The sequence below is a fragment of the Leptosomus discolor genome, chromosome 2 (assembly GCF_034619465.1).
Source record: "Leptosomus discolor isolate bLepDis1 chromosome 2, bLepDis1.hap2, whole genome shotgun sequence".
Lineage (NCBI taxonomy): Eukaryota > Metazoa > Chordata > Aves > Leptosomiformes > Leptosomidae > Leptosomus > Leptosomus discolor.
Window position 1 is genome coordinate 46,749,148 of NC_141392.1, and position 13,866 is coordinate 46,763,013.

At 42.9% G+C, this 13,866-nt stretch overlaps 1 protein-coding gene across 1 annotated transcript; it reads right to left on the bottom strand.

Annotated features, from left to right (window-relative positions):
* Positions 1-7,289: 7,289 nt before the first annotated feature.
* Positions 7,290-11,342, bottom strand: FAM89A (family with sequence similarity 89 member A). The gene is made up of 2 exons (XM_086461021.1): positions 11,091-11,342; positions 7,290-7,448 (listed from the first exon to the last, which is right to left on the bottom strand). The coding sequence occupies exons 1-2, from the start codon at positions 11,340-11,342 to the stop codon at positions 7,290-7,292; spliced, it is 411 nt and encodes a 136-aa protein (XP_086317147.1).
* Positions 11,343-13,866: the final 2,524 nt, after the last annotated feature.

Below are 13,866 nucleotides of genomic sequence, written 5' to 3' on the forward strand. Positions count from 1 at the left end.
TTTCCAGGTTGCACACTTCCAATTCCCTGCTACCCCCTGCAACAGCCTTGCTAAGCCAGCACAGATTCCTTACCTGTAGGACTGCAAAGCATTTAAAAGACTTTTAAATAAATAAGGCAGCTTGTACCTTTTCAGATATACTCCAGGCTTCTTGTAAGGACGTACACACCAAGTTACACACAGTTAAGTTGAAACAAAAATATGATCACTGCCTACAAACAAAGCATTTAATTCACAGAATGAGAGAATGGGCATAATGAATTTAGATCTCTGTTCCTGGAGAATAAACGCATCTGTACAAACTCTTTTCTAATTTGCAAAAGAAGTTGTAGTGTAAAATTCCATAGTCGGCACACTTTTAAGCAGATGCTCTTACAAATTAATGTCTGCAGTAATAGTGGCTTGGCTTCTCTAATACTGATTGACATATTCTGTCTGTACACACCTGCACTTGAAAGCATACAAGAGTTTTATTCTCTGTGAGAAGTGACATTGAAAGCCTAGAACAGTCCTCCATTTGCAACAGAAATAGAAAGGACTTTTTGAATGACTGGGTAGTGATAAGTGGGGAAGGGGAAAAAAGTCCTATTGTGTAACCACATAAAGCACTGGAGACAAGACAAATCTATTTACATATGAAAACTCAGACCTCAAGCAAATCCTAAGGAAAAGGACATGAGACAGGATAAAAGAAATACATAAAACAGGATTCCTTCTTCCCCACAGAAATGACACAAATTTCTACCCCTCTCATTTTTCATTAAATTTTAATCCTTTATGAAAGCACAATGACTGTGCAATAACAGTCCCCAACATAAAGAGCTTTGTTGGTAAATGTCTTTCCTCTTCTAAAAATGCACAGAGAGGTATAAATTATATAGTGAATAGGTGCTATATATTCCATTTCTCTCTCTACAGGTTGGATTGTATGATGCAAGGTATTTAAGGAAATGCTTCTCCAATTTGAGCAACATGACTAAGTATCAGTCAGAAAGAGCGAGGGTAATTCAAGGATACAGGCCAAGATTGTGTAGGATTTGTACAGTAGTAAACAGAAGAAAAAGGAATATGAAGAGTATTAGAATATAGACATGCTTTGTTTATACAGGGTAAATACCAAATCGTAACAGGATTTCAATATTCTAGTGCTATAAGAAATTAATTTTCACTCTGATTTGATGTATTATTTTTATTTCAGCTGATTCTGATTAAAAAAGTTCTTCCCCTATACCAAACAACTATTTTAATATTTCAGTAGTTTACCTTTTATGTACTGTAGCATATAAAAAATAATTTTATGATATGAATAGCCTATGGTGTTATTTAGTAGTAATGGAACAAATTGAAAATGTGGTCCTGTTTAAGCTTATACTTAACCTGTTCAAAACTTTGCATCCTCCTTGTAAATTCCCTTCTGCATGCCCTGCTTGAACTTTCCAGTATCTTAAGCAACCCTAACAAAATGGTAGGCTGTGAGGGCTGTCAATACAAATAACTAGTGCTACAGGTTTTTGTAAAATTCCAGATTCAGTTAAACCAAAGACACTATAAAGGGTTGAGTTGAGAGGAAAAATAACGAGATGGACTGTCCCTGTCATCCAGGTGCTTTTATAACTGAAGTAACAACCGTATTATGTTGCCTTTTTGTAAATGCTTTAAAAGGTTCTGCTGTTTGACGAGTCAGAGGAGTTTAGGCAAGAGCTGGCAGGGCTCAGACAGCCAACTTTATTGTTTGTGACAGTGCCTGGAATCCTGAGCGAAAAATGAGCCCTCAAAGTTTTACTCATTTGTCTAGCCAGATAATCATAGGGACATTTCTGACCCATGGAAGAAATGCTTGTGATTTCTGAAAGAGAGTAGATAGCGCTGCAAGGAGGATTGAACTACTTCTGCTAACATGAATTTAAGGCAGTGTTTTGACACAGGATTGAACTCTACTCACTAACAATTCTAAACAGTCTGCTTTAGTCACATTTTTTTAAATTCTAATAATCCACGATTTGCATGGGATTTTTCCTCTCATTTTAAATTGAGGCATTTTCAAAGATTACATTCTCTGCATATCTCTGGAAGACATTATCTTAATAATGCCTTAGCATGAATGCATTTAAAACCTGTGGCAAAAGTTCAGTGAAGAGTTGAAATAGTCACAAGCCTGTGTATTTCAATAGCAAATGGCTTTGTCTCTTTAAATTGCATACCAACCTTATCTGAAAAATGTAAATTCTATTACTAAAAGCACATTCCTCTGAAATCAGATGTGGGCTTCATTACTCAGGGCTGGTTCTTTCCACATTCATCTAATGAATTTTCCTGAACAGAAAGGATGAAAGGGAGCCAAAAAAGTAAGGGGAACAGACTTCTGCAGTGAATATCCACCCCTTCCAAAGTTCCTCTGTTATTTAAAAAATGAATGGCCAAACTCACCACTGGTCATCTGGAGTGAGACCTCCTTGCTGATCCTACTGCTTTCTTATACAGCATAATTACCCAAGCTGTGGGCCCCAGGCCAGCACACATAGAGCCTTACCTATGGTTTAATCCATCACATCAGCCCTGAAGCACACCTGGGTTCTGTAGGGCCACCCTCGCTTTTCCAGACAACCTCAGCTTGGGAGGGTTTGCCACTGTGTGCAGGCTGTCTCCATGCAGATCCCCCACCTCACCCCAGTTCTTTGGGCCATGGCAGAAGCTAGTCCTTGCAGCAGACCTTGGATGTTTGCAAAGCTAGTTGTGGAGCTGGAGTCACCAGGACTGTAGAACAGTCAGGTAGGAAGCTTTAGCGCGTAGTTTAGGGAGCTTTGAAACTCCCAGAAAATGTGAAAATCAGTATAAGATGACTTTGCAAATAAGACAGAGCTTTTAACTAGCTTGCTAAGAAAAGGAATGAGTTATTTCCTTAGGTCGTGCAGTGTTGTCTAGAGTTAAATTTATTAGCTTCAAATAAACCAAAGATAACAATGGATGGAAAAACATACTTCTGAGGAGCTGTTTTCTGAGAGAACGTTTGTAGTATATGAAAAGGAATATGAACTTCAGACTGCTGTGGTAACGTATCCTCTACAGGCAGGCATCACAAAAACAGGAGTAAATTCTTTCCAAGTGGCTGAAGGACAGAAGGCTACACATTGGAGAAGAAAAGACCTGTTGATAGGTTTCCTTTGGCACTTACCCCGATTAATCCTCCCATTTTGCGTTCCTCCCCAGCAGTCAGCTGAACGAGAGAGTAGTGGAATTAGTTCCCCTTGCCCTCACAGCAACCTAATTCCTCAAGCAAAACTGCTTGAGCTAGGAAGCAAGGCAAATAAAACATGTTCTTTCCAGTTAAGCAAAACTGTGTACCTCCAGCAATTGACTGGAACATTAAAAATATATGACAAGTAGCACCCAGACTCTAAAACAGGTTGAAAAAAAGACATGAAAAATCCCCCAAGCTGTTAGCAGCAGAACTCATGAAACGGGATCGTGAACCACTTGTGTCCCAGGACCTCAGCATCTCCTTCCAAACTGTGCAGAGCTCCAGCCTCCAGAAACTGCGGCATCCCTCGCCACAACATTCACCCCTTCCGGCATCCCATTCAGTCCCAAAGGCAACACCTAAGGTCTTCCCTGGGCCCCTTACCGTATCCCCAGTTTTCACCCTCACTAAGAGATGCGCTAAAGACTCTCACCTCCTTCCCACACCACCCACTGGCACCCAGCACTGTGGAAAATAAGGGCACGTGCCCTGGCTGCTGCAGAGCTGCCAGCAGCTGGGTGACCACCCGGTTTTTGCTTTCTGGCCGCTGGGTGGCCAAACAGATCAGAAGGGGAGTTTTACCCGTCATCCTGTCCGTGGAGGCAGCAGTAAGTCTCTCTCCTCCTCCAGCTGCTATTTTTTACAAGGCTTGTAAAAACAGAGCAACTTTCCAACTTCTATCTTATCAGACGTGGTTTATAGCAAACAGACTGACAGAAAATGCATGGACAGGGTCATTGCATAAGTTTTGTTTCCTTAGGAACTAGACTAAATACAAGGCAGAACCTTAGGTTTGTAAGTACGTACTAAGTGGATCAATGTTTTTATAAAGATGGTGGGGGCTTTGTTACTCTCTTTGTTGCATTTAAAATTTTGCAAACTGTACTATTTACAAGAAAATGTACACATAACTTTAAAAAAATCAACTTATTTTAGAAGGTCATGCAAAATGATTTGGTTATGTATGATTAGGAACTAAATTAATTACAAATATTATTATAATAACTTTTGCATAATCCTTCTCCCAGTCTTCTAATTTCACATGACTATACTAAACTTTTTAATAAAAACTCAACTTTACCAAGCATCCAAGTCCAAGCTACCCATAAACACCGTGTAATTTTGCCCCACCTTTATTGGAAAACTCTTTCTGTGAAGGAACACTCATCTTTTTTACAAGTTATTCAAATGCTCACCTACTGCATTTCACTGCATTACAAAGTAGTAGCTTTGAAAACATTTGCAGTGTGCATTTGAATACCTCTTGTATCTTGTATAGATACCATGCAGCTCTTCCACAGCCTTTAAAGAGACCAAGCAGCAGTTCCTTCAAAGGAGATCCCTCCTACAAAGCCCATCCCCACTAAAATCAATAGGGCTGAATTGAATTCACCAGGAGCCGAAGCTGAACCCAAATGCTCATCTGTTATAGCTGCCAAGGCATCAGCCACCCATTTTTTATGACGCTCACTTTCTCCAGAGTGGAGCACATCAGCCAGAACAACTGCTTATTGACTTAATAACAAATTTACTAGTTTTAAAGCCTTTGTCTAGCTAACCAGCTTCACAGTGTTTCAGTTTGCCTTGGGAATACAGATTCTAACTTCTCTCCCATGCAAGAAGGTGCTATTAAAAGGAACGAGGCATTGAAAGCTTAGCAAGTCCTAATGATCCATCCTTCTTTCCAGTGCAGATAACGTTGTGGAGTGATGCCTTGAGATTTTTATGCTTCTCTTGGTACAGCGAATACCAGCCAAACGTTCCACGTTCCCCAACTCACAAACACACTGCATTAAAGTTAGAAATGTAAATAATCTTGCTTTTTAAGTTTCGTTTATACAAAAGAAAGTACTGTGAATTTTGCTCAAGTCCATTCTCACCAGTGGGACTATTAATAAATGGCACTGTGTAAGGACTTTTAAAACAGAATCTTTAATTCTAGTATAGACACGATTTCCTCTGTTGAACTAAAAACCAAGTAAAATCCAATTAAGACAGAGAACTAGGAAATTCCCATTCCAAATATAGGCAGATAGAACCTTTTTCCACTGTCATTTAAAAATTGCTTCCTTCAAGCTAGGGGTGATGATTAGTCCTAGGTTTTTAGGTGGAAGTTGAGAATGGGGGAGGGTTTGGATTCACTGAAATGGTAAATTAAAATACACACAACATTAAAAAGTTATGCTAAACATCATGCTTTTTATTTTTTGGGAAAGAGCAAGAAAATAGCAGTACTTCAACAGACTAGAAAAAGCCTCATCTAAATATCAAAAGCACAGCAAATCATATTCAAAGCTGATACATTCTTAAGTCAAAGCATAAAGTTGTATGTACATATATGTGTATATATACTCATACATGTATACACACATACACACACAACTTTAAATATATAGATGCAGCCGTTTGGATTATCTGTGTTTATGCCTTATCATTCATTTTTGGTTTTGGGTGAGTGAAGTAATTAGGTCAGAAATAACATTAAAAGAAATCCAACCATTGCCACAGACTAGATTAAGAACTTACACACATACACAATTACAGCACAATCTTTACTCTTGTGGCCTTTGAATTCCACTAAAATAAGCTGGTTTTAGAGGGGATGCACAAAAACTCCACCCTGGAAGTCTCTTGGCTTTTATCACTGCAACATCCTAGCCTTTGCTAAAAACTAAGAGAGGAGCTACCCCAGAATGTGATCTCCAATCCTTTCTGTAAACTATATGCATGCCAGACATGAACCATGCAAAAACCCTTTGAGATTTAAGCCCTTAATTATTAGCTTGTGTCAAGATTCAGGCACTGTGCTTTACAGCAATCTTTAGAATTAAAAGTTAAGAAACGAAAATTGCATTGGGAGCTGATTTTACTTAAAATGGAGAAGGGTGAAGACTGAGATAGCTGGCAACTCTCATTCTCCAAGCTGATTAAGCATTACTTGTACACACTATGAAATGATAAAAACTTAAATGAGTGCTTTAGTAAGTTCTAAAAACAAAAATAAGTTACACTTCAAAGAACAAGTTAGTATAAAAAGTTTTAACATATGCAAAGTATGTGCTCAAAATACTTATTTTGCATTTTTAAAAAGAGCTGTAGTCTACCTTACAGAAACAAAGTTCACCCAGTATAAAATATTGCAATTTGTCCCATTGTGTCATATGAGAGGTTTCCTTATTCTTCATATGATCAAGAACACTTGCACAAGAGTTCACGTTATTCCAAGCCACATAGTGGCAGACAGACTATGTTTGAATCTGTGCTTTTACTATGCAGTACAGTAAAAGCTAAGCAAACCATTTCAGAACAGAGTTTAGCAGGTCAAAGAGCTATGTTGATGCCAGAAATCCAGACAACAGTATAAAAGCTAATGCTAAGTGGCAGTACCAAGAAAGTGAATTAGATCAACAGAAAAAAACCTGCTGATAACATTCACTATCACATGTACAGCTTGTAAGCTAGGAATAAGGAAAAGTCAAAATTAGCTTAAGGAGAAAAAAAAAAATTAAACTGTGTAAACAATCCACCCAGTAAAAAACTGGATGCAGCTGGTAAGAGCAGAACTAGCTTAGTAGAGCTGAGGATGTGCGTGCATCCAGATGCCTGTTCAAAATGCATTTCTCAATACCGTTGACCAAAAAAAAGTCACCTATAGCTATTTACACCACAGCGGAGGCTTCCCTCCCCCCTTACGAAGTTACTACAACTCAGGAAGTCACTGCTGTCTTCTACGATTAAAATTCCAGTTATAAGCTACCAACGTTTGTAAGTTGAAAACACCCACCTTGCAAATTAAATTGAAAACTCTTGTCAAGCATGTCTGAGGACTCTTCAAAACTTAGAGTACAGCACTCTCCTCAAGTGGTATTTGCATGAGTAACTTGTACTGACAGGCTGTTAAAATAAGTGAATTTAACACAACTCGGGGTAGCTGGGTGTTCCTCCTCAGGAAGAGGGATCCATACAGATTCCAGTCGTTCTTGCCGAGGTGCGTTACAGGGAGCGAAGGACAAAAGAACCTCGGTCAGCCTGGAGGTTAATTTTCCTGCTTCTAGAAGTATTCCTCCTCTTCATCAAAAAAACCGTTTTCCAGAGCGTACGTGCAGTCTGCGTTAGAGTCAGCTTGGCAGGCACCTTTGTATTCTTGAATCGATTCATACAGGGAGTACAGCTGACACAGTAATGACATATCTAACTGCCGAAGGCCAACCTGAGGGGGGAAGAATTCAAATGAACAGTATTACAATTGTGATTTTACTGGTAGTATAATGCTATGTACCTTTTGGTGCTAAACAAGAGGATTGAGCTTCTTTCCACCTTGAACAGATATGAAATATAGAATTATATTTTATTTTCTAAGACTCCCCATGGGATAAACGGGACAAAAGAACAAGGAACAAGGTGGTGCAACACAGCAGGATACGAGCAAAGCGTTCTTCAAAATTTTGCCATATTACAATGCCCTCCTTAACTTCCAATAAGCAGTTGACTCCTATCTGAAGCATTACAGATAAATTCATAAACTCTATACTCCTCATTATGCAAGAGATACCTACCAGTAACACTGTGTGTGTCTCCACATCTTCCTCACACAGTATCATAAGCTCATGGAGCAACACTAAAAAAAGGTTACCTTGTAGCCTGCATCTTTATGTCAGGTACAAAACCAGTACATTGCACCACCAAGCAAAATAAAGCTAGTCATTTAATTCAAAGCAGTTTCCCTCTCTGGCAACAAAATGGAGAGATCATTTGATATTGTCACCTATGCAAGCCAGATCAAATTAAATCTAGGTTTTGTCTTGCAGTAAATTAAAACCACTACCCAATTTAACATTTTCAAGAAGCAGCCATTTCTGCCTAAATTTTCAAATAAATGTTTGTTAAGCTGACAGGCTGTTCCTAGTGAGCCTCAGTTTCATCAGACAAAAGTTTTTGCTACAGCTCGTGTTCAGAGGAAAAAAAAATAAATAATGTTAGCAGCCTTTACTGCAGCCTGAATGCCAGGCTACATTTTACCCAGAATGAGAACTCTTCCCTCAAAAATCTCTCCTTACATGTCTAAATTCTAAGGACATATACACTCGGGACACAAGAAAATGACAAGCTAGTATGAAGATCTTCCTTTGGCATTGCTGAACTATCCTACCAGCTCCTTCTTGTGAAGATGGAAAGAGGAAGGGGAAAAAAAAAGTATCATACACCATAACACCCGTTCTAACTCAGACAAACAGGACACAGCGTCTTTCTGGACCAACACAAATTACTTGGTGAGGTCATGAAGCCGAGAGATGATGTCCCATATGGACTGAACATGAGGACTCTAGGACAAGACATGGAATGGCTGCGCTAGCTGCCAGGAGGTTACAGACAAGCCTTTCCACCACCTCGGATCTATGCTGCTTTTCTCACCCATCTCCATTTTCCTCTGTAACGAAGACAACAACTTTCTCCCCCGTTGTTGTTTAAGCATGCAGTCCGCAGGAAGCACATGCTACTCTTCCTTGCTCTCTATTCTGTAAGAGGAAACCAGCACTTGTGCAAATATCCTTCTGCAAAAACTTGTAGAACAAAAACTAACCAACCGAGACTCCAGGAGGGAAAATAAAAACGGGGTATCTGTACCATATCCAGACCCCTCCATCTAGCCCTGCTGAAGTAATTTCTTCAGGCTTGTTAAGCTAATGACTGTTTACCTACCCAAGAACAAAGTCCGAACGTCAGTCTTTGGAGGTGGCAGTCAATGAAGTTTGGCTTGTCCCACCTGAGCAAACTGCTCCCCTCAGGTAAGAAAGGATGCTGTGAAGCTGGACTTAACACTATGACATGTGACCGTGAGACCCACCAGGCAGACTTGCAGCAGAGATAAATGTTTGAAGGACAAGACTGTGAAGAAGAACTGTTCAAAGAGTGACTAGGAGTGAGTTGAGCCACAAAACTCAACCTGGAGACAGACAACCAGTTCTTTGTCTCCCGAGGAAAGCAGGAGCATTTTCACCAGCAGCTCTCCCGTTTCAGCTCCGTAAAGCACTTCAGCACTTTCTGTGAAGATCAGTTCTATGCCAAGCACAATCTCCAAGATAGAAACTGCTCAGCAGAATTAGCTTAGCAGGCCTTAACACCAAATAGTTACGTGCAATATCTCATATTTCTGTAGCTGTCATTAGTGTCAAACAATCAAACAAGAATAAGTCTATTGAGAAAAATGCAGGCTCTAGCTCTTCACAGCTTTCAGGTATGATCCCCAAGGTAGCAAAAGCCTGCTAGCACAAGCATCAAGTTTTTAATCCTAGCCAATTCATGTGCCTCTAGAGTTTTACCATAGCACCTACAAGACAGCCTGTAACACACAGTCCCAAGCAATCGACTCTGCTCCTCAGAATCACAGTTCTGAAGTGACCTCTCCTTTCTTCCCTCCCCCTCCAAAGCAAATAAATCCATGACTTTCTCATCTTTAAAAACTTACTTACATAGTGCCTTGCTTGATCATGCAGGGCAAGATGCAGCTATGCAATTCTTCCTCATTCACTACTGAAAATTTAAAACAAGCCCATGACTCAATATAAATGCTATCTTTGACTGCCACAGTGTTCAATATAAATAATAAAGTGCTATTATCTGCTTGATGAAAGGCAGGCTATTAGTAGGTGAGAGTCTCTCTAATTCATACGGGCCACAAAAAAAGTACACCTGGAACCGAGAAGACTGTGGCTTTAAAGTCTTTGATGTGTTCAGAGATGAAGTGGGTTGTTTTTTTTCAGAAGCGTTTTATCAATTTATCATCAAGGATAACAAAGTACCAAAGGGTAAGTCTAGTTGTCAAATGACTTTAACAAGCATCTCATTTGATTTTCCATTAGGAAAAATAGGTTAGACTTTTATAACGAGTTATCTTTGATTTTTTGGAAAGAATTAAGTCGACTAAGATCGTATCCTTGTTTCCCCTTAGAGCACTGCAGACAAAAGCCCCAGCGGTCGATAGCCACTTGCACCTCCTGTGCTTCAACGCAAACTGGCAATTCTAATACACCGTTTCAAGAACCTCTCAAACTGCATTTGAACTACTTGTTGAAACATTGGTGGCCGACTAAGATTTCAGGACACTACAGTGTCCTCCTAAATCCACAGAAAGGTCTTTCAACAGACTTTCCTGTTCTCAAACACCTTTTTACCACAAGAAAAGCGGCCTTAGAACAGGCAGATTTTCAACAATATCGTATTTTACATGTTTCAGAATACTAAGTGCACAACGCTTAGGTTATTGTTAGTCATTACAGCTGCAGCTGGCACCACCAAAGCACCAACACCCAAATTAGTCTTTAATCACAAGGTGTGCCAGGTCGCCCGGAGGAATTTCACTAATAACGCCGCGCTGCAGAACCAAAACAAAGTCCTGAAGAAAACTATGTTTAATTGCACTTCTCTTGAACCGAATGAATCAGTGCTGATGCTTTTGTTTTGTTTTAACGACAGCCTTTTAAGATGGGTGTCGGGTTCAAATGGATGCCACGGCACCAGGCGCTCGTTGCGCGGCTCTCGATCCGCAGGCGGCGGAGCCCCACCATTACAGACGCAGGCGGGCGGAGCCGGGGGTCCGGACACTCCCCCGGTGCCGTTACCGGGGCGTTTCACGGTACCTGCACCCCGCAGCAGTCCGGCCAGGTTACGGGCGGCCGCACCAGCCCGAGCCCGGGCCCGCACCCACCCGAACCGCCCGCTCCGCCGCCGCCGGGCCGGGGGCGCCCTTCCGGCCCCGGGGAGGCCGTTGGGCGGCGGCAGAGGCAGCGCCCCCCGCCGCCGCCCGCCACGTCTGCCGCCCCCGCTGAGGCCCGGCGCGGCCCACTCCGCTCACCATCTCCTTGCGGAGCAGGGCCAGCGCCGCGTCCAGGTTGGGAGGTTTGGGCGGCCGCGGCGAGCCCCGGCCGCCTCCGCTCAGCTCGTCCTGGATGCGGGACTTCTGCGCGTAGAGCCGCTCCAGGTCTCGCCAGCGCCCGCCCTGGCCGCCGCCGCCGGAGGAGGAGGAGTTCAGCAGCCCGCTCAGGCTCTTGGGCAGCGGCGGCAGCCCCGCGCCGCCACCGGGCCCCAGCAGCCCCGGCCCGCTCATGCTGCGGCGGCGGCGACCGACGGAAAGAGCCGCCTCGGCCCCGCTGCGGGAGGTGCCGCCCGGAGCCCGCCCCGCCTACGGGGCCGGGGCGGGGGGGGGGGGGGAGAGGCCCGGCGGGCGGGGCGGGGGCGGAGGAAGGGGCCCCTCGGCGGCGGGGGGGCCGGGCCGCAGGTGCCCGGAGGTGCGGGGCGGGTCCGGTCACACCGCGGCGGCTTTGTCTGAGGCGAGGTGCGGCATGGCGGCCCGCGTCCCCCCGGGCGAGGCCCGGCTGCCTGCGGGCCTGCCTCCCGCCTCAGCCCGGGGGGCGGCGGGCCTGCGCACCGCAGTAGCCCCCCCGCGGCAGCCGCCCCCCCTGGGGCTGGCGGAGGCAGGAGGCCGCTGCGGGGATGGGGCTGAGCCTCCGGGCTGGGTGCAGGGGTGCCGGCATGAGGTTGGGGGCGGGGATGAGATGCAGTGAAAGCAAGCGTGAAAGCGGATTAAGTGCTACAGGCGGAGGGTGGCCAGTTCTTCTGTGGGGAGGGTGGTGTTTCAGTCACCTGATAACCCCCAAGTGCTCCTCCCGTCAAGGTGTTTCCCTTCGTATCCTCACAGCTGGGCTTTGCGTCGAAAGTCTTTGTCTCTTTGTAAACAAACTTCGGTGTATCCGCTCTTTAAATCCAGCCTCTCTCCGGTCTGAGAGCTAGCTCCCTGCTTTTGTTCCAGGTGTGTTCACAGAGCGGTTTTAGGTCTCTGTCTTACAGGAATACTTGTGGTTTCGGGAGAGGGTGGCGGAAAGGGTGCCAGGCAGCGGGACAGGCGAGTTGTGCAGGGGGGGCTGCGGCACGGGAATCCCTGAAGCTGCCGGTGCTGCCGCCGTTCTGGTACCGCAGGAGCACGGCCCCAGTGTGCGACTCCCGAGTGCGTTTCTGCGCCTTTTATTTTCCCCCTCCCCTTTTTCTTTGTCATGTTTCTGTCTCTGGAGTCTCTTGAATAAATTACGGCAATTTTGGATCATTCAAAATCCAGCCCGAAGGAGAGTAGAAAATTGGAGTTCTGGGAATGCGCTGCCATTGCAAAGCCAGCTTGTTTAAAGGTGCAGTCCTGTTGCCACAACCCTGCTTGCTTTGTGGGGTTTTCTCTTCAGGAAATAACCAGATACAATGATTTCGAGTTAAGCCTCTACGTTATTTTCAGTTTTGTTCCCAGACTCGCATGCCTTTTTCATGGTTTAAATGTCATCAGACTCTGTGACAATTGTTCTGAAACTGCTTACAGTGGAGGAAGCTTTTGCCAATCTTTATTCATGTTTCCATGCTACTTTAGGGATTGATTTTTCAGATGACCTGATCTGCTTTTTAATGCTTTGTACATTGGTAGCAAGAAGATATTTTTTCCCCTGTTTGTCATGATGCTATTTCTGCCCAGGTAAATTGTGAAAAATAAAATAGCGCTGATAGCTTTTATGAAACTAAAGGCATATAAACCCATCTTTATCGTAGATTAAAGGCGTCAATGAACCCCTCATCCTTCCAGGCCAATAGTGCCTGACAGCAAAAACATTGCTTCGGTTTGCTAAGGATGTAGGCAGTGTATTATCTTCCTGCTTATTAGGGAATACATTTATTTGTTCTCCTAGAACCCACCTCCTTTTTTTTTTTTTTTTTTTTTTTTTTTTTCTCTGGGTGGCAGCTATTGGAAAAGCTTGTGAATATTCTTATTTTATCTAGACCAGCTTATCTTAATTATTTTTTTCAGCTTGCCTGATCTCATTACATTCTAAGTGCATTTTCTTCACACTTGGGTCCTTAAGGCGTCTTGTTGCCATATCATTACTATTGCAAAACTCTTTATGCTGTCTTACTGCTCAACTTTGTCATCTGAAAAATAAAAAAAAAATTACCTTTTGGATTCTCAGTGACTCTTCTCTCGGTTAGCAACCTTATCTAGCTTTCATTCGTATTAAATTAATAACTAAAATCTAAATCTACTGCTTTATTTAGTCTGACCTAGTTATAACGTAGTGATAATGGAAGCTGGAGGCTTTTGTAGTTGTGTCTTTTGGTTACAGAGTTAAGCTTTCATTAGCTGTATAAACCTCTTGTCTTTGTTGGTTCCTAGACTTGAACTACAGAAATGTGTTATTTATCTTGACTGTCCTTTGTTAAGGACGTTACCTAAAAAAACCCACATTAAAAATACATGTAGTTTATGTCACAAGGAATTAGAAAGTGCCTGAAGAGGGGTGTCCCATACCTTTTCCTTATGCAAATGCATTATGGTATATTTTTAATTTGCATATTCATGTGATGTTTTTTCCTTTCCTGATTCATTAGGAGGATACACAATGCCTGTGTATCATTTGCACTAACATTCTTATTTCCAAATGTGGTAATCTGTATGCATTATAATGTATCTTGAATTGATGTATTAAGACTGTTTCCTACAGCCTTTTCTGTGATGTTTTCCCCTCTAATAACTGACTTATCTACAAATGTTAATAAATTCTTCTTTATGACAACCCTGTGCTAGAAGTTGATCTTGTTAT